Raw genomic sequence first — 21,441 nt, forward strand, 5'->3', positions numbered from 1 at the left:
AAACAAACTATATACTATATAATTCACATGAAAAGTCTCTACAGGGAAAGAAGGTATTTTTGCAACACAATGTGAATGCCCACATGGAAAATGCAAGTGCAAGTGTGTATAGTTGTGGCGAATTTTAATCAAGGTCCTCAAGGATGATTTCTTTGGGTCTCCTCCATCCAGCAAAGTACGTAATGGAATCCTCAAAATGAGCAACATATTCACACACAGCACTGAAAGTATCCCTATCTGGCAACCCTGTCTCCATTCGAATCACACTTTCACTCATCTGAAAAGCTGAACACCTGTCATGACAGTTACTCGTTTGCCTTTGGAGTTAGTCTTTGAGAAGCTGAATCTCTGTTATGGAATGCTCTAACTCAATCTCAAGCTGGATTCTTCTTCTTCATCCAGACTGCAGCTCTTCTTTAGTTGTGCTTTTATTTGGTTGTTCCTCAGAATTGATAGTGAGTGTTTGATCAGCAGGAGATGGTTCATCATCTTTGTCAGCCATAAATTGTAGCCATTTCCTCCTCTTTATAAATGGGTGGTGGAACATTTTTGGGCACATCAGCCCTATCCTGTCTCAGGGAATATGAATGATCTTCCAAAATTTGTCCAGTGGGAACATCATTTGTGGATATAAACAAAACGGGGACATTTTATCCCCTGCAGGAAAATGACAGCTCTAGATGCGAGAATGGACACTAGGCATCCGGTCAGCTCGTCTAAGGATAAATTCAAAATAAGCAGTGTTAGTTTTATGGAAGTTACACCTTTACAAATTAAAATTACAAAAATCACACTTTACTATTAAAATAACAAAGATTAATATCATTGTTATCTAATGCCTAACTAGTGCTGTTTACAAATAACTACAATCATTATTATTAGTGGGTAAAGCAAAGTTGAATAAGTCAATAAACCAGGTATTATTTTGAATATTTTAATTAAACACATTTCTCGAAGTAACGTTAGCCTTTAATCAAACTGCAGCGGATCTAATCTATTAAACAGCAAAGTAAACAAGCTTTAAGATATTTTAAGAGAAAGACACAGGTAAGTTATTTAAGCTGTTGATTTTGTAATGAAAAACGTTTATTCTTGCTAACTTAGCCTTTTTAATTCCATCTGACCGTCAAAGTATCATATCATTCGCGTGTTGGGCAATATGCACCATTAAAGTTTGGTCGTGGCCACATTAAGGCAGTAAATACGGTGTTCACATGGAAATCATCGTTGTGTTAGCTTACCTTACGGCACGAACAGTCTCCGCTGGGGAACATCGGACGGTAAACGAGCATCTTTCATCGACGACTTGTGGTTGCATCTCCGGACAAAACAAAACATGTCAAACTACAGTCTCTCCACAGTACAACAATATTTGGAAAAACTACAATTTGAAAAGACTAAATATATAACGTTATGTATATTAACTGAAAGGTAAACTTCTGAGAACGTGAGGCTGAAAGGATAGTGACAGATTTCCTGTCATGATGACGCCTAAACTCCCCGCCAAGGATGTAGTCCCTATTAGCAACTTGTTAGCAACCACCGTTTTTAAGGCACAATAAAGTTTAAAAAAATCACAAGCAGATTATAACTGGTGTATTTTATGTCATAGAACAAAACGTGAAAATATTTAGAGGTTTTGTTAACCACAGACCTTATTTCAGGCGATTTAGCAAAAACCCATTCAAAAAACCCATTGACTTCAGGGCGAGGGAACCCGTAGTGCTAAAATGCTAACTCACTTCCGCGTTTTAGCCTACAAAGTGACGCCATTACTTCGGCACTCTATAAGTGTAGGTATTAAACACCCATTGTGGATTGTGCCTCAAAAGTGTTTTGGAGTGCCAATTATTAAACTTGAAAAAAAAAATGCAATTACTGGCCTAAAAAATAATTTAGTATTTCCAAGTTATCCCATGACTGTTTACTCTAAAGGTAGCAAAAGGCAATGTGTGTGTAATTCAATCATCTGACAAGTCATGACAAACAAAACTGGTAAAACATCAGATTGGTACATTTATTTGCAAAATATACGAAAACACATTTCTACTTAATTCTCTAAAAATTGCTTATGTACATTTAGGCATGATTTCTGAAATCACTACCTTACTTAAAAAGATCATAATAAAAAACAGCTTGCAGAGAGTTGAAAAATAAGCGAAAGGTTTGAATGCATACATACAACAAACAAATATAAGAAAAGCAATGCACAGAGGGAAAAACACTATTAAAGGTCATATGGCAACTAAACGAGTAAAAGCACAAAAAAGTGGTGTGAATATGGAAAGAAGTGATTCAGACCTATTATACGCAACCCTTTCAAACACTCCATTTCATTTTAGTTGATACCTTAAAGTGATTACTGAAAGTAACATTGTTACATTTGTGTATAGCATGCGTTTAGCTGGCCAGCATCTGGCGCTGGCGTTTGTCCTTGGATTTCTGTTGTGTGCGCTGGGCCAAAACTTTTCCCTCATGCGTCTGAGCAGTGCGAGTTACCGCAGAGATGCCATCTACAAATTTGGTCTTGAAAAGCACATTTGCGTTGGTGAACATACCGTCCTTCAAAGACACCACCACAAACTGCAAAGTAAAAATGACTTGGTTGGTGATTTGATCAAAAGCAGTGATGATGTAGCTAATGCTACAAATATGCGTGTTTTCTTTTGCAACAAGTATTGCCCATAAACTGAAGATTTTTATAACCTTATTACAGTGTTGAATGGTATAACATGAAAAATGTATTGTAATGAAACTAAAAAATTACTTATAATTAAAACTCCCAATAAACAAAATATAAATGCATTAATATAAGTGTTCATTACCTGTGAATGTGTAAAGTGTGTGCGCAGCATCTGTCCGATATTTTGCGTGTGTGAGAGATCAAGCGCAGCGTCCACTTCATCCAGGATATAAATGGGGGCAGGTTTGAACAGCAGCATGGCCAGAATGAGAGAGAGCGCCACCAGTGACCTGAAAAGCACACATGAAGGAATCAAAATGAGAATATATGCGGTAATTGGCCGAGTCCAGATTGCTGGCATAAGATGTGATGCTGTAATGGATCTGTGGCCAAGAACCGTTGACCTGAAGAGCTATTAAAATTGCTAAATACCTAAATGGCTATTGATTCTTGAACTGTTATGCCATAATAAGCGAAAGAGTGCTGACCTTTGACCGCCGCTGAGCTCTGTCAGGTTCTCTTTCCAGGTGTTCCCTAGAGCCACTTTAAACTCCAAACCGTCCAGAACGCCACACCCCTCGGGCGGAGCCAAACGGGCATTCGCGCCAGGCAGCAGGGTGGAGAATATGGAGCCAAAATCCTTATTCACCTGCAATGATGGAAATTGTACTGAACAGGAGGCATAAAAAAAACTTACACTTTTATGCTAGTGTATTTAAAGGGACACTCAATTCAGCTGATCTACGGGTCTGTCCGTAGCACTTTTAGCATAGCTTAGCACAATCCATTGAATCTGATTACACCATTAGCATTGCACTCAAAAATGACCAAAGAGTTTTGGCGTTATAATTAAGGACTTTGCGGCGTACCATGGCTGCAGCAGGTGCAATGATATTATGCAATGCCCGAAAATAGCCCCCTGCTATTGAAAGTTACCAAGGGGACTATTTTCTGGTGCTGCATAATATAATTGCGCCTCCTGCAGCCATGTTACGGCAGCAAAGTCCTTGATTATTACGCCAGAATGAGAGTATAGTTCCTAGCCATATCGGTCTAGAAAATCACAACTTTTAATTTTCCGTCTTAGTACAGAATGTAACTACAGAAGAGTCAAGTTTTAAATAGGAAAAATATCTAAACTCTGGTTATTTTTAGCACAGTGCTAATGTTCTAATCAGATTCAATGCTATAATAAACTATGCTAAAAGTGGTACCGCCAGACCCGGAGATCAGATGAATGGATTAAAAAACGGTAAAAATCAAATGTTTAACTCTAGAGGAGCTGGAAAATGAGCCTATTTTTAAACAAAGTGGAGTGTCCCTTCAACATAGTAATCTGATGATAATGATTTTAAAGTTCGTATTTTACCTTTTGCCATGCCACATTAAGTGCCTCATTCTTTTTCTGGTCCAACTCTTCGATTGTTTCCAGAATTTTGGCTTTATCGTTCTCAACAATTCGCTTTTTCTTTCGAAGATCATTGTACTGAAAGAGGGCAGAGAGTACAATTACATTTATGCATTTGGCAGATGTTTTTATCCAAAGCGGGTTAAATTTTATTCAATGCATGCATTTTAACAGTATGCATGTTCCCTTGGAATCGAACCCATGACTTTTGTTATTATAATTTTTTTATTTAAGGGTAAAAAATACATTCATTCAGACGTTTTACTTATTTGCAGTTTGCATTTTTAGAGAAATGAAAACATAAGAATTATCATTACAAAGAATACTTCATTTTGCATTCTTTTAATCTTGGGGTGAAATATGACCAGGATATCTTCTTCACCCAAGTGACTTTTATTTTTAACCAATTTTGCTTCTTAAGATGGTACAGGACATACCCTCTCCTCAGCCTCGCTGAGCATGTTCATGGCCCTACGGTTGACGTTTCTCTCCAGCTTGTCTTTAGTCTCCTCCAGTCTCTTTAATCTCTGTCCGGCCTCTTTGGGATTGTTGGTCTTGAAGTCATAGGCTGTGTTGGGTTGGCCGAAAAGATGCTTCTCTGAGGAGATCCAGTCGTTTTCGGCTAACATGCGGGCCACCTGAACACAAACATATACGCCATATATGTACATCCCTTTACACGATGATGATCTCCAGTGGTTTCATTCACTTGCTCAATAGTTTGCTTACCTTGGCCGTGGCATCGGCGCTGTCTTTCTTGTGTTTGCTGATGTTGTGCTCCAGCTCTTTGATTTTGAGCTGGGCGTCGTTGTTTTGCTCTCTGAGGCGGTTCGCTTCTCCAGTCTTTCCTTTAATTTCTCTCTCCTGTCCCAGAATCACCTCCTTCTGCTTGGACAACTGCTCCTGTGCGACACGCACTGCTTCCTGTACGTGCACAATTTAGACATTAATGAAACTGCGAAAGCAGTAGTATCATCAATATAAATTGCAAAAACCAACAGAAAAACGGTTCCAGAATTTTTTTTTAATTAAATCAATTTGAAATTACAATTGATTTCAACTCTCATGACTAGTGAGGAGTTGCTATGAATTATAAAATTAAAGTTGAAATAACTACAGCTAATTCAACTTTATTTTTATATTTTAAGGCAACTCTTCTTTGTATGTGCGGTCCTCAGTCGCAATGCAAAATAGCAAAAACATAAACACAAAGCTGCATAACTGTTCTGATTTACTGTGTCGCGCTACGCCCCTTTGTCTCATTCAGTATGGACAGACAAATTGTCCATTGCTGGAATCATATCGTGATGCGTCTAGTTAGAACACAGTGTCAGGTTCCAATGAGTCAGCAATATTTCCCATTGTTTTTCCCACTATATGGATATCTTGTAGGGCACTAGTAACAGAATTTGAGATGAAGTTATTTGTGCACCTTATTGGCCGAAACGTCTGTGGTCATGTTGTCGATCTGCTCTTGTATGGCTTTCATTGCTTCATCAACAGCTTGAATCTGCTGTTCATATCCGGTCTGTTCTCTCTTCAGCTCCTCTAACTCAAGAGCAACTGCTTCTGCTTCCTAGTTAAAATGAAAGACAGACATCACATAAGCATTTATTACAACTAATAGATTTAAAATAAATATTTATCAATTAAAGGGACACTTCACTTTTTTTGAAAATATGCAAATTTTTTCAGCTCCCCCAGAGTAAAAAATTTGATTTTTACCGTTTTGGAATCCATTCAGCCGATCTCCGGGTCTGGCGGTACCACTTTTACTATAGCTAAGCATAATCCATTGAATCTGATAAGACCATTGCATCGCGCTCAAAAAAAACCAAAGATCTTTTTTCTATTTAAAACTTGACTCTTCTGAAGTTACATCGTGTACTAAGACCGACGGAAAATTTAAAGTTGCGATTTTCTAGGCAGATATGGCTAGGAACTATACTCTCATTCTGGCGTAATAATCAAGGACTTTGCTGCTCTAACATGGCTGCAGCAGGTGTAGTGATTTTACGCACTGCGCAAAAATAGTCCCCTTGGTTACTTTTAATAGCAGGGGACTACTTTCAGGAGCTGCATAATATCATTGTGCCTCCTGCAGCCATGGTACAGCAGCAAAATCCTTGATTATTACGCCAGACTGAGAATATAGTTCCTAGCCATATCTGCCTAGAAAATCGCAACTTTAAATTTTCCGTCGGTCTTAATGCAACAATGTAACTACAGAAGAGTCAAGTTTTAAATAGGAAAAACATCAAAACCCTTTGGATATTTTTTTAACGTGATGGTCTAATCAGATTCAATGGATTGTGCTAAGCTATGCTAAAAGTGGTACCGCCAGACCCGGTGATCAGCTGAATAGATTCCAAAACGGTAAAAATTAACTATTTAACTATAGGGGAGCTGGAAAATTAGCATTTTTTTTTCAGAAAACGTGGAGTGTCCCTTTAAGATCCTAGAAGTGCATTAGCATGACTTAATAAAGGGTTTGGCTTTTTGAGCTAAGTAAACCGCCCTTCTGGGCCTGGAAAATGACCCAAATAATATGGAGCCGTATGGATTACTTAAAGTCAGAAGTTGTTCCCTGATCACCGTTTTCTCCCACTATAAACTTGGAAAAGCAAGGACATTTACTAAAATAACTCCAAATGTGTTTATCTGAAAGTTGATGGACATATGTATCTTGGATTGCTTGAGTGCGAGTACATCATGGGTTAATTTAGTATTGCTTTAACAAGCTTTTATAAGGTTGGGTACAGTAACCACACACAGTACCTGCTGTTTCTCTTTTAGTCTCTTGTTAAAGGCGTCTGCTTTGCTCTTGGCCTGGTTGAGTTTCTGCTGGGCTGCTTTTAGTTCTTTCTCTCTTTCTGCCTCTGCGTTTTTCATCTTGTTCTCCAGAACTTTGTACTTCTCCTCTGCCTTACTCCGAATCTCCTTCGTCTTCTGCAGCGTTTCCTCGCATTCCTCTAAAAAAAGCAAAACACCCAAATGTTAGAGAAAAACATCAAAACCAACACTACATAGTACATACAAAACACCTGCGTACCAATAGTCTTGCGCAGATTCTCCAGTTCCTCCTGCTGCTTGTGGAAAGAGCTCTGTTGAAGTTTGGTCTCCAGAATCTGAGCCTCCTCGGTTTTTAGGTCCAACTGCTGCTTCAGCTGACGATATCTGACAGTAAACAAAAAGCCATTCATTTTTCTCTCTTTGCTCTGATTGGTCAGTAAGGATTAGAGTAGGTATCTAAATGGACAATGACTTACTTCTCAGCTGTTCCCTTCAGGCCACTGAGCTCAGACTCCAAAGCAGCGAGTTCAGACTCTTTAGCTCTCAGACTGTCCTGAACGTCTTTCACCTCAGCCAGTTTGGACAGGACGGAGGCTGTCTGAGCACGGGCACCTAAACACACCAAAAAGTGATGCCAACTTGTATACGGTACCATTTGTGGTAATAATAATTATTTAACTGTATTCACACAAACCTCCCGTCAGCGTTCCCTGCGGGTCAAACACGTCTCCTCCAAGGGTAACAGTTTTTGTGCTCACACCTTTATCGAAAGCGACTTTTTTAGCATTGTCCAAACTGTCACAAACCAGCGTAGAGCCGAACACGTACTCCATGGCCTTTCTCAGCTCCGACTCATAACCCACCAATGACAGCGCTGTGTGCACGTTATCTGCTCCAACCTGTGATAGAAAACAAAGTTTGGCTTTCATTTAGAAAAAAAACTCTAGCCACAATCAATGATGCTTATTTAGCAGTGCTCTCACCAGATTTTTGGCAGTGCGCACTACGTTGTCATTTAGGGTACGGGCTGAGATCTTGTTTAGAGGAATGATGGTATATCTGCGTTTCAGTTCACCCTTTTCCAAAAGCTTCTTTCCAGTAACCTGCAAATAATTTTGGTTTAGAGCCAACGCATAATTTTGCTGTACAATGATATATATATAGGCCTTAGTTATATTAGGGCATTTAAGTAGTGTTTACAAACAAAAATAATACTGGTGTGCATCTTGAGACAAAACAATGGGACTGTTGTATGTTAAGAGATCTGTCCATACAAGGTGTTTTTTAATTAAAGCAGCTCAAAATGCCTTTTAGTCTGAGACTAGGGTAAGCTCGTCTGGGAAACCACCCCTTAGTGTGTTTAATAGTACATTACATCTTCATTGAATTTAAATATAAATATAAAAAACAAAGTCTCACCTCATTGTCAACCACTACGTTATAGAGTCGACCACCAGCTACCACCTCCAAAGCCGTAGCATTTGACACGTCAGTAACGGTGAAGAGATTTGCCACCAAACCCTTCACTTTACTGCGCTCCCAGCCTCTCTCTGGATCCCTGTGAAACACACACACACCATATGAATCAATGTTATTGATATCTAAATGAAGTGTATGATGAGTAAAATCAGCTTGTGGGTTCTTACGTATATTCAAAGCGAAGGTTGGGGAACTGGCCCATGAGAGACTCGTATGTTTCTCTGAGATGAGCGACTTCACGTGATAACTTTCTCTTCTGCTCCACCATACCCTCCTCTCGTCCATCTGAGCGCACACATTGACACAAATGTTTTTAGACATATCGAGAGCAATCTTTACCGAAACAGAACAATGGTCTCATTCACTAAGCATGCATACGGATGTTTTCAAGAACAAATCGTGATTCAACAAATTCTTATCAAAATGTCTTCTAAATGTATGCAAAAAGTCTAAAACCACTCGTATGCAATAATCACGTACACTATAATCAAATACTAGGCTATAATTATAATGTGTATTTTAATGTTGATATATACAATTTACATGATTATATTTTATATTATAATATTTTATGTATTATTATAATACATGATCTATATAATTATTATTATATAGATTATTACATTATACATTATTATAGGCTATATATTTTCTACACATATAAAGATGATGCACATAATGACAAATCTTCACACGTTCATTCCTCACTTTTTAAATCTCTATATAAAAGCGCCTGCTTAAAGCCTAATGTAGCCTAAACGTCATGTAAATGTAATGAGAAGTCCAAACGTCAATCACTTGATCTCCTGTCTGTTTTATTTTAGATACAGATGCGCATGAAATGTATTATTAATTAAATGTTATATTTGTTAACGCATCCAATACTTATTTAATGTTACTACAGTCGGTGGACAGCACTGGCTTCCTCCAGCGACAGCACAACCTCCCAAATAAAAAATGCCAAGCAAATCAAAACTTCACCGATAATAAATATAATCATGGATTTCTTTTCGAGCTCTTTTGCTTCTATGACAAACTGCTCTAAAATTTCCTGTGGACAAGCGTTGCGGAAAACCCTTCTATGGAGCTTGTTTGGGCGTGTTTTATGCAAATTACCAACCTTGTGCCGCTCATGTAGAACACTCCAAATTCACTAACGTAAGAACAAGTATAAGAACAAACTCATGTGCGTACGCACGTGTTGTGAATTAGGCAGAACGTTTTTGTGAGAAGTTCAAGTGTGCGTAACAATACGAAAAACTTATGCAATTATTAGTGAATGAGACCCATTGACTTAAAAAAAAAAAAAAAAAAAAAAAAAAAAAAGTTAAAGTTATTGATGAATGTGTACATGCGTATTATTAATGAAAGATTTAAGTCAAATTTTTTACTTACTGTGTATAAGGTCATGTTTTAGTTCTAGTTAAAATTTGCTTACATCTGAATTTCATTTGAATGTACAATTCGCACTGAGAAGCTTTAATTCGATTCATTTTCGTTCTCAATTAAAGATTTATGTTTGTAGTCTTCAGTCAAATTAACACATCTCAGATAATACACACACACTGGTTGCTTTAAAGAAACTCATACCCCTACATCCTTCAGATTCGAACAAGCTAACACTGTACTAAATTCAACCACAAGTACATTTAACGCAGGGGTCGCATTAATCAAATTTTCCGTCATTTTAACAGATTACACTTTTATCTTATAAATGTAATTCCAAGCCCTGTCTAGTTGGTGGCAAGTGCATATTTGACATAATGCAGCACTGCGCAGACCGATATATGTGATATCAAAATATCGTGAGAGAGTTCCGAGACCAGTGCTTTGTACGAATCGCTCTCACGATATTTTGATGTCATGGGCTGATAGAATTGCGCAGCGCTGCTGAAGTTAAACACATTCCCAGTGTGATGGCAGACCGCAAGATCAATCTCCAGAACAAAATTAAAACTGTAACAAGTCATCATCATGTGAGCCAGACATATGAAGTGACGCACGGCCTCTGTTTATCTGTTCTCTTCACAAATAAAACCACTTTTTTTTACTTTTAAGCTCTTTACATTTGAGTGTAAACAAAAACAAATGTATTAATCATCATTAAAATGAAAGATAATGAAAGTCTAACGCAACCTCTGATTTAACCTACTGTAAACTTATTCAGTACCTTCATAGTTGAGTTTCTTCATTTCAGCCTGTAGCTTTTCAATGTTTTTTCTCACAGCCTCAAATGTGTCCTGGTCTTTTTTGTAACCACTGTCCATCTTCTTGACCTGAGCCTGTTTAGTCTTCAGTTCCTGTTGAGCATGTTTGAGTTTCATCTGGGCCTAAGAGGGAAAACAAGACTTTTAACAAAGATAAATCGCATACTATCAAATGATATAGTAAAAAACATAAATGTGCCCCTTGATCACAAAACCAATCATAAGTCGAACGAGTATATTCGTAGCAATTGCCAACAGTACATTGTATAGGTCAAAATTATTATTAGGATATTGAGTTAAGATCATGTTACATTAAGATATTGTGTAAATTTACTACTGTAAATAATAAAAATAAAAAACATATTTATCACTAGTAATATTTGATGGTAAGGACTTTTAAAAGTGATTTCCTTAATATTTAGATCTTTTTTTGACCCTCAGATTCCAGATTTTCAAATAGCTGCTCTATCCTAACAAATCATACATCAATGGAGACCCTATTTTCAGCTTTTAGATGATGTAAAATCTAAATAAAATAAAAAAAAACATGGTTTTGTGGTCCAGGGTCACAAATACTAATCAAAAGTTATCTAAAATTTAGCCGTAATACCAATCCTTAAACCTGGATAAAGCCAAAAACACAAACTCAGTGAACCAGTCTCGAACACATGTGGTCACAGAAGACACTTTTACTGCCTGGTAAAACCAGTGATGCGTCTCACTGACCACTTAAAGGAATAAAGGAATCACCCAGAAAGCATCCTTTACCAAACATAAACATGGCCTGTGATTATTGGTCTGTATTTAAAAGGTCACCTGTTTAGCCTCGGTTTCAGCTTTGCTCATGTCATTCTTGCAGGTCATCATCTGTTCATTAAGCGTGGCTTCAACTCCATCCTCATTGGCCGAGAGACCGGCAGACACCGCTTCGAAATGCTGTTTTGCCGCCTCCAACGCTTCTGCATCCTTCTGTCCGTCATCCTGAACCACCTTTAGCTTCTCCTTTGCCTTAGCAACCTCCACTTCCTTGGCTGACATCATCTTCTTATCCTAGTTAGAAATTATTATTTGAAAAAAAAAATAATTTAAGGTATTGACATTTGGATTGAGAATCGTACCATTTTATTGGTATTAGTGTATTGAATATTGAGCACTGAAATTATGGTATAGTGACAACCTCAGTGTTTCTCATAACCCTGTACACACACCCGTGGCAACTGTTGCTCCGCTTTTGTGACTCTGAAGCCAGAAATCATCACAGACGCAAGACCCAATTTCATTCGGGTCATTTTTGTGCAGATGCGCCAAGAATAGGCATCCGAAAATGACCGACCTGACAGCAGCTACCCATTATTTACCCACCCCCCCCCCCCTGGCAAATGTGCCATCACAAATAAACTGTGAGTCAGTGGAAAACACTGAATATGTGAAAATTATGATTTTTATTTTTGAGTTTCAGAAATGACTTGCATTACATTTTTTATGCATAGCACTTAATTCATACTATTTACAAATTCTTTTGCTTTTATAGCAAAAGAAAGAGAGAATGATAAAGAAAGACAAATACATGTTTTGGATTCATAAAAAATCTCCACAATCGTATATTACCTCTTCCATGTTTTTGATCAGCTCTTTTCTTTTCTTGGTTTCATCTTTCAGATTTTGTTTCTTCAGATCAAGAGCACTTTGGGCCTTTGTGTCCACTCTCTGTGCTTCAGACAACGTCTCCTCCAGACTCTTCAACACTCCCCCAACCTCCTAGAGAGACAGACGCAGATATGAGGCATGCTAATGGAAATGATCTAGAGGAGACGCAGATATCCAATCAATCAACCACACACTTTTCAAACAGATATCAATTTGCATCATAAAAAATTCACAAATGATTTCCCGTACAAAGAATTTAATACTTTTGCCAGTCCATTACCTACCATAACATCTACTATTTCAGACCTTTAGTCTCCACAACTACTCCATCACCAAACCAGTTAAGGCAAGTGTTACTGTTGTCAGTGCAACCAAACTTCTAAACCGGAGGTTGCTAATTAATGACTCAAGGAATGAGATCCAAAACTTGGATTGCTTTTAACAGGACCACAAAGCGTATCTTTCCTGTCAATGTAGATCAGTGGTTCCCAACCTGGGTGCCAGAGTTCAAAAGGGGGCACGGGATCCGATATGCTTTGAGCTTAAATAAAGATGCATTAAAATGTTCCACTTATAATTTTTAAGGTTTTTCAAAAATCATATGCCTACATATCGGGTGTTAACAGTAACACATATATACCGGGTCACATAATGGCATTAAATGATTTGATCGGTAGTCGCTAAATTTGCAGATCTCGTGAACCAATCTTTCTGTTTACTTTTGTCATCATAGGGATCCTGAATGCGACTGCTCATGTGCGACGTCAGATTTGTATTTCTCTCTCTTCCTTTACAGGGAAATGTGTATTTTCTATGAGGACACGCTCCGATCAACAGCACAACGCTTCTTGCGTATTCATATCCCGTCAAACAGCGTATACAACACATATCTACTGCGGACAATTGCATCCTCATGCTAAAAGTTTCTAATTTGCATGCAAATAAATATACCCAATTACTGCAAGTAATATAACAAAGGCAACATATGTGGTATAACATTATCCAGAAAAGAAAATGTTAACAGTTACAGTCATCAAAGAGCTTACATATCAGCTAGCTTTAAGAAAATAACGGTATTGACTGATCACAAAGAGCAAATCTGTAATTGGGATTGGTGGCAAAAATCCTGATCGGGGCATCCCTAATTTATTTACTCATGTTTGCCAAATCTCATGTTTCCATTTGAAAGTAACCCTTCCAGCTCCTTCTCCATTTAAGCAAGTGGCTCTTTCTCCATTTAAAGCACTGTTTGAATAATGGGTTTATTATTATTCTTAAAGAGCCCCCATTTCATTGCTAAAACAACATTATTTTGTGTATTTGGTATAATAAAATGTGTTTGCGTGGTTTATGGTTAAAAACCCACATTATTTTCCACATACCATTCATTTTTGTAGATCTAGATTTGACTCTTTTCCTGAAACACATGGATTTGAAAAGCGCTGTGTCCCTGACTGGCCAGCTAATCTGAACGTTGCGATTGGACCTTTGACGTCAGCAGGAAATGTGACGCTCCTTACCATGTTTGAAAGATTCGGTTGCTAACAGGAGTTAACTTACAGGCTGTGAGTCCGAAGGGAGGAATTATGATAATGTCGGCCTTGTCTACATCACCAATAGGCATGGGCCGGTATAAGATTCTGGCGGTATGATAACCTTTAGCAAAAATACCACGGTTTCACGGTGTTGCGGTATTGCCATTGCAACACTAAAATGTTTAATTTTCAAATGACAGGTACAATTAAGCCTTTAAATTATAATATGCTTTCAAAACATATAATATTTTCGTAATGTATATTAAATGTAAACATCAAATCAATCACATGACTTCATGATTTAATGAATTTTGTATAAGCACAGCTCATACCTTGGAGACGGTATCACAGAACATTTTAGTGGTTTTGAAACCTTGACTGTTTTAAACCTCGGTATACCTTGAAACCGGTAACCGGCCCATGCCTAATCACCAATTCCAGGAAGTAAACTGTTGCCTACAATCTGTGTGTTTGTTGTAGTCCAAGAAAAGAGATTTTTGTTGGACAATAATTTGCGTCATCGTTTACTTTGGGGTATGTACCTCTTACATATTGTTAACATGAACTAATACACACTTTCACACAAAAAGAAATTTAAAACCGTGAATCGGACAATAGGATGGTCTTTAATTAAAAACACATCAATACAACGATCTTGCTTATATTAAACATTATAAATTTTGCCATCGTCATTGTCTCAGGCAGCTCGCCTCACACACTCTGAAAGTAATAAATGAAATCTGACACCTGCTGCTGCTCTGTGACGCACGTTCAGCACGCACTGAATTAAGGCAGGAGACACATTTAGTTTTTAGGGTCTGCTTTCTAACAAAACTAAATGATTTTATTACTAAGCGACAGTGGAAGACGGTGCCGCTGTGGGCAAGTGATCTAATCGGTGAGGCTAAAGCACCGTGTATCACCGGATACACCGACTATCGCAACTGAACATGCCATTACGTTAATGACTTTCACAGATGCTTTTATCTAAAGAGAGACTTACAGTGCATACCATTATTTTACAAATATATTGATTTAACAATATCAACAGCCGACAATTCTAAACAGACCCATATGCACATAAGAATTTAAATTATACTTTATCATTAACTGTTGCTCTTATAATATAGCAGCAAGGTAAAAAACTGGTTGATGATGGCTAATCTATTTATTGGTTGCAAATAGTGCTTTAAGAATAGGAAATTACACTATAAGAATGGAAGGGCACAAGAAAAAAATGACCTTATTACATATAATTAAATTCGACTACCCTAATCCTCCAGACCGGTTTTGACTTGTGGCAACTATCACACCATCTTGTCCTAACTTAACTTAGGGTTGGTTCAAATATGGACAAACCCTACCGCTGGGTTCAAATTAACCTAGTAAATAACATAGAAAACAACTCTGTTTTGTGATAAGATCAAATACACAAATCTGCTTTTGTCACAACTACTACTGTGTGCAGGCAGGGGTAAAAAATTGCTTAAAGACACAGCTCGACATAACCCCTGACTCACCTTGTCCCTTCGGCGTTCCAGCTCCTGTATCTCTGCACTCAGTTCCTTCACTTTGGCCTCATTCTGTCTCATGTTTTCCTGTAGCTGAGTGATGGAGCTCTGCATCTCCTGCAGGTCTTCAGTAGACTTCAGCTTGGTCTCCTCGGCGCACACAAACAAGTACGCCACATATAGACGACTCAAGTGCTCGATCTCACGCATCAGTTTCTGGTACTCCAGGTAGGATGCACGCTCCTAAAGAGGAGAAGGAAGGTGACAAGAGATGAAATTCATTTAATTTATTTATATAGTTCTTTGCATTGTTACAAAGCAGCTTTACATGAAATAGAAACAAAGTACAGAAAATTCATGACAAATGAGATGTCACAGATAAGAGAGAACGTATATATAAAAAACACGTTTCATGAAAAAGTATTGGGTTGGGAACAGTTTTAGCGTTAGTAAATGACAAATTTATTTCTTTATGAAAAGCAGAGTTCAAGTTTATTATGATAAGAGAATAGAGTAAGCTTTACATAACACAAACCTCTTTCAGCTTTTCCATAGCAGGGGTGATTTCCTCATCCAGGATCTGTTTCATAAATTAAACACATTTAATGAGACATCATTCCTGGGTTATTCCAGATTTTTAAATGTTATTTAATAAATGAATGAATTAAAAGTATGTACAGTTTGAATCTCTTTCAGCTTGGCATCTTTTTTCTCAATAGTTTTTTGAGCACTGATCTTCTTGCACTCGTACATCCTGGTACCTGCGGCCTCCTCAATCATGGCCAGAATCTATACACAAAAACTTGTTAGGACAAAATTGTAGAAAACATCTCACATCCAAGACATTTGATGTCTGTGTCACTTTAACCCCTTTAAAATAAAAAAATATAATACCAAATCTCACCTCAGGAGGCTTCATGTTTAGGACCTTGGTGATTCTTCCCTGAAATTACACACACAATTGGAGGTGACTGGGCATGTGAACCATAACTACATTTGTATTGATACAAGACAAGTGCTTTATGCTTAATTACGAACACCAGCTGAAAATCTATTAAGAATTTGTTTGAAGTAAATATCTTTTTTTTTATTCTTTTATCATAATGAGAAGTACATACAATTATTTAAATAACAAAAATCGCCTGCTATAGTGACTTAGTGTTAGATCAAAGACATATAACTTAAAAAACATTGTCATGTCACTGGTTTGGTGATACATACCTGCATGATCAGAAAGTGAGGATTGTTGACATTTAGTCCAACCGAGCAAAACAGATCCTGGACTCTTAGGTTGTTTGCGTTAACACCATTGATGAGGTACTTATTGCGTCCACCTATGACCACCTGTGCAACACAAACAACATCATAATCATCGCAGTTGGGGATCATTGAAATGTTACTGTGGATTTGTGGACACTGGTCTCAGACCTGTCTTGTGATGGTAATCTCATCATGTGTCTCAAACCCCAGAGGGCTTTGTTTTTTGTTAGAGTTGTCGAAAGTGATAGACACTGTAGCCTTTGTAATCCCAGCCAGACCATTTTTGTACACCAGATCTTGGAGATTGGTGGCACGAACCTGCAGGGTTGGACAAACCAGCAGCGTCACACATTATGATTTCTTAACTCGAAAACTCGCTTCTATATTTAATTCTACGTTACGTAACATTCTATTATATTATATACACACCTACTATATTAGAAACACGTCAAAGAACAGGTCGTTATGCTTTATTTTGTTGTTGCCGCTATTTATAAACGCTTAAACTTTGCATTTATTTACAAAACACATTTGTCGGTATTAAAGGTTTAGGACCTTGGTAATTTTACATAGATAAAAAGATAGATGTACTCACCTGTGATAGGTTTGATATCCCCAACAGAAAGCAGATGGAGTCTAGTATATTTGACTTGCCGCTGCCGTTCAGTCCAGTTATGGCATTAAAAAACGGATCAAAGCCGTTAATCTCCGTCCTCTCTGCGTAGGACTTAAAGCCCTCTAATACAATAGACTTTATGTACATTTCGACCGAACAACAACGCTATGAGGCAATAAAACGCGTGATAAATAATCTCTGTGAACTTTCAGTTGAACGTTTTCAGTTCAACCATCCAAACTTGAAATTTGGCGCCAGGGACATTTCCGCCTCGCCGTTCGAAAAAACAAAACAGTCCTGATTTATCATTTAAGATATCAACATTCAAATTAAATGGAACAATTTATATGCTTAGGCAAAATGTTGGTTTATTGTATGACATTTTACGGAAACTTCAAACAAGGCAATACTATTAAATGTAAAACGTACATCTTCTTTTGAGTCAGGCAACTTTTTAGCCACCCTACTGAAGGACCCAAACAATTGAAATGTACATGACGTCATCGCGGCGGTTTCGCTTAAAAGTGCGTTACTGCTTTTATATGGTCTTTGCAACAAAGATTTTTACTTACAAAGTAAAAAAAGTTTCTTTTACATTACTTCATAATATATACCCTTCCAAATATTTTCTTTAAAAAAGTCTGTTCTAATTTCGACACCAAATGTATATTTTGTCAGAATGACACTGAAACTCTTCTTCATCATATGTTTTGGTCGTGGAATTATTATACTCAGCAGTTTTGCAAATATATTATTTTGTTTATTTCAAATAAGATTGTTAAAAGTTTTTTATGAGTCCTACATTATTATTTTGGGATTTTTTTTAAGGAGATTCAAATGCATGTTTTATAATAAATCTGATTATGTATTTGTGTAGATTTTATATACATAAATGCAAATGTTCTAACTGTAAACCAATTTTTATTTATTTTTACAAGTGATTAGACAATTTTATTTTCTCTCAACAACTACTAAGAGCATGCACAATTTGCACGACTTTTAATGTTTTTAATTTGTGGTTTTTCACAAACGTGTTCTGAAGGGTGTTACTGCCTTCACAGTGAATTTTTTTTTTTTACATAATATCAAATATTTTATTTATATTTTATATTTTAGTGATCTTAAATACTTAAATCTGATTGGTTAATTGTGGCAACCATCAATATTATTGTACTGTTACATATTCCCAATAACTGTGCTAGTTCTTTTCTCTCATCATAAAACATTTTAAAGTACATTTTTCATGTTTATTAAGTATAATATATAGTAAATACTATTAAGTAGCTAATACTATAATAATTATATTAGTATATAGTATGTGTGCTGATCACCTAAAATACTGCATTAAGAAAATTGTCACATTTAGTTCAAGAAATCACAACAAATATTTTCCAATTTAAACAATTTTCATATTTATTTATTTATAGTTTGTGAAACATTACAATAGAAATGTGAAAAAGGATGATAGGCACGTTGAGATGTAGTTTCCAAATGTTTCACTAAGCTTGCTCACATTTACAGTAATATTGAAAGTTTATGTCACAGTATCACTTATTGATATGGGCAAAGCTGAAATTATAAACACAACAAGTTTCATAAGCTAAAACACGTGCGAATAAGTAGCCCTAAAATCCTTAAGCCAGGTTTATCACATTCACAATCACATACATAAACAACATACAATTGGACATATATATATTTTTTATTTTATACATTGACTCTAATCCCATTTACAACACTAATAATAAAATACATGTAAATTGTCATGAATAAAATTCATGTCACAGTGTTCTTGAGTGAATAAGACACCCTTTTGTGCTGCATTTACAGAAGCACAAATTAAATTTTACCCACATTCTGGAGTTATGTTACAGATAGTGCTAAGTGCTCAAAGCATGGTCTAAGAGCTCAAAGAACAAAATATGGTTTTTGCACATTCTCATTATTTATAACTTCCCAATAGGTATTGGAAAATGGAATTTTTTTTACATCATCCATTTTTAATCATCTATTTGCCTGCAGTAATTAATTTAAATGGTACTGTGGTGTGACAAATGAGTTTCTAAATGTACCATGTAGTCTTTCAATCAATATAAGATCATAAATAATGAAATAATTAAAGAGTTAAGGAATGAGGAATATGAATGAGTTTATTGTAATGTGGAACTGGTGTTCCTGGTAGACATGCCAATTATTATATTCATAATTGTGTTGCATTGAAAGATTAAGTTTAAAAATACTCTCAGCATTAATAAAAGAAATAAATTTGTGTAGACTACAAAAACGTATAATACATATTCCACACTCACTTGTTCTTCATTGGATTAACATACTTCATCAATGATTTAATTCTTTGGGACAATTTTAGGAACAAGAATGATTTGCTATTAGGTTTTCTCTTCTATCTTTTTTAGGAAGAGTAATTATAACATCTCTCATAACACAAGACTTAGACAAGATTCTCACATATTCTCTATGCCAGAGGCATAGGGCACAGAGAGAGACACACCAGATTAAAGGCATAGAAACAAACTTGCGTGAGAACCATACAGTCACCACGATCTGAATACATAGCAGTGGGGCGGATGTACGTCCAATCAAAGTTCCGCAGTTTTAGTGCTGAATGCCGATACTTCCTGCTTAGGGAAAGCAGACAGCGAGCCAATGAGTATTTGGCAGCACAGCTGATGGCTTTGACGAATCGTACTTTGTCAAAATACATCAGGAAACAGGGATCATCCTAACACAGCAGAGAGATGCAAACTGAGCGTAAGTATTGGCCAATGGAACGGAAGAGATTCCTATGCATCAATGCCAATAAACATCAACATTTATTTTTTATACATCTCAGTTCTATGGTTCTTAATCAAAATTTCTTAATGTATGATTTTATAATTGAGGAGTGTTTAATTCATCTCACTATATCAGGGTCCCTGCCATCCAGAACCAGCAGGTCTTCCAGGTCCCAGATCTCTACTCGCTCATAACTGTCCTCCAACCCATACTGCTGCAGTTTCTTGGTCTGTGAACGCTTAACAGCCTGACACACCACCACTGAGATCTGGACTTGTTTATCTTTAGCTACATAAACATTAGTTACATTAGTTTTTTATTACATCCATTTACCATGCCATGCCAACAGACATTTAACTTTCCTAACAAGATGGTGAACATAGCGACCATATAAAATTCAAAATCCAATATACCTTTGCAAAATGAATCAAAGTATCACATTTCCTGTGTAACCACAAGTAGAATTTTTATCCAACAGGTGTATATAATAATAATAATGCATGTTAAATTCCATTAGTGTCATTTAGTGTAAAATATATGATTCTTTAAGTGGCATGCAGCCATTTCTTATTGGATTTCTAAACTGATAAAAAAACATCTAACCACAAATGAATAAATATGTTCAGAGATTATAAACAATTCCTATCTCCCTAGAGATTTTTGGACAATAAGCAACTAAGTATATTACTTACAGTATATAATCCAGCATATACACAACCATGCAACCTCCAATAACCATGCAAAAAATACACCATTCTCTTACTGGAAACACAGAGGAAGTGTCGCCCCTGTTGCTGCTCCTCTATTTCTATAAACTCCTCCAGTTTCTGTCCCTTCGGCCGGAACAAGACTCTGGCCATCTCTTTCCTCAACAAAGAAGACATCTTAGATCAACAAGAAGGAAAAAACTGAAACAGAGATGATGGAGAACAGGAGTTGAATGAAGAATGAAATGTTGTGGGATCTGGTTGGCAGTGTTAATCTCCCTCCTCACTCCTCCCCATCCCTCACTGCCTCTGCCTCCTGGGGATTTGCCAAATGAATTGACAAAGAGGTGTGTACTTAGGTTTGTTTCAGCAAGTAGCACAATACTGTGTAATGTGAATAAATCACACTTTGTGTATCTTTTGCGTATCTTTATGTATTAAAGATGTTTGGGGAATGCCATTAATGCAAAGTTAAATTTTGTTCCTATGTATCCCAGAAGTTTCTGAAGAGTTACATGTGAAATGTGTCTTCATAACCAAAATGCAACCTTAAAGTGACATTCCACTTTTTTTTGAAATTATGCTCATTTTCCAGCTTCCCTAGAGTTAAACATTTGATTCTTACAGTTTTGGAATCCATTCAGCTGATCTCCGGGTCTGGCGCTAGCACTTTTAGCATAGCTTAGCACAATCCATTGAATCTGATTAGACCATTAGCATCACGCAAAAATAATAACCAAAAACTTTTGATATTTTTCCTATTTAAAACTTGACTCTTCTGAAGTTACATTGTAGTGATATT

The 21,441-nt window shown here is 36.7% G+C and overlaps 2 protein-coding genes across 2 annotated transcripts; both read right to left on the bottom strand.

Annotated features, from left to right (window-relative positions):
• Positions 1–1,805: 1,805 nt before the first annotated feature.
• On the bottom strand, positions 1,806–17,412 carry smc2 (structural maintenance of chromosomes 2). Its single transcript, XM_065254603.2, has 24 exons — positions 17,119–17,412; positions 16,692–16,841; positions 16,485–16,607; positions 16,168–16,206; positions 15,942–16,052; positions 15,799–15,843; positions 15,273–15,506; positions 12,179–12,328; positions 11,387–11,620; positions 10,534–10,693; positions 8,531–8,648; positions 8,304–8,442; positions 7,868–7,987; positions 7,579–7,783; positions 7,361–7,496; positions 7,144–7,268; positions 6,870–7,063; positions 5,524–5,667; positions 4,821–5,015; positions 4,529–4,729; positions 4,053–4,169; positions 3,172–3,332; positions 2,826–2,973; positions 1,806–2,583 (listed from the first exon to the last, which is right to left on the bottom strand). The coding sequence occupies exons 1-24, from the start codon at positions 17,284–17,286 to the stop codon at positions 2,401–2,403; spliced, it is 3,600 nt and encodes a 1,199-aa protein (XP_065110675.1). The 5' UTR covers positions 17,287–17,412; the 3' UTR covers positions 1,806–2,400.
• A 1,161-nt stretch (positions 17,413–18,573) lies between these two features.
• exoc1l (exocyst complex component 1 like) lies at positions 18,574–20,901 on the bottom strand. Its single transcript, XM_065253950.2, has 3 exons — positions 20,696–20,901; positions 20,060–20,220; positions 18,574–19,879 (listed from the first exon to the last, which is right to left on the bottom strand). The coding sequence occupies exons 1-3, from the start codon at positions 20,814–20,816 to the stop codon at positions 19,613–19,615; spliced, it is 549 nt and encodes a 182-aa protein (XP_065110022.1). The 5' UTR covers positions 20,817–20,901; the 3' UTR covers positions 18,574–19,612.
• Between the last annotated feature and the right edge of the window lie 540 nt (positions 20,902–21,441).

This window comes from Paramisgurnus dabryanus, chromosome 4 (assembly GCF_030506205.2).
Source record: "Paramisgurnus dabryanus chromosome 4, PD_genome_1.1, whole genome shotgun sequence".
NCBI lineage: Eukaryota > Metazoa > Chordata > Actinopteri > Cypriniformes > Cobitidae > Paramisgurnus > Paramisgurnus dabryanus.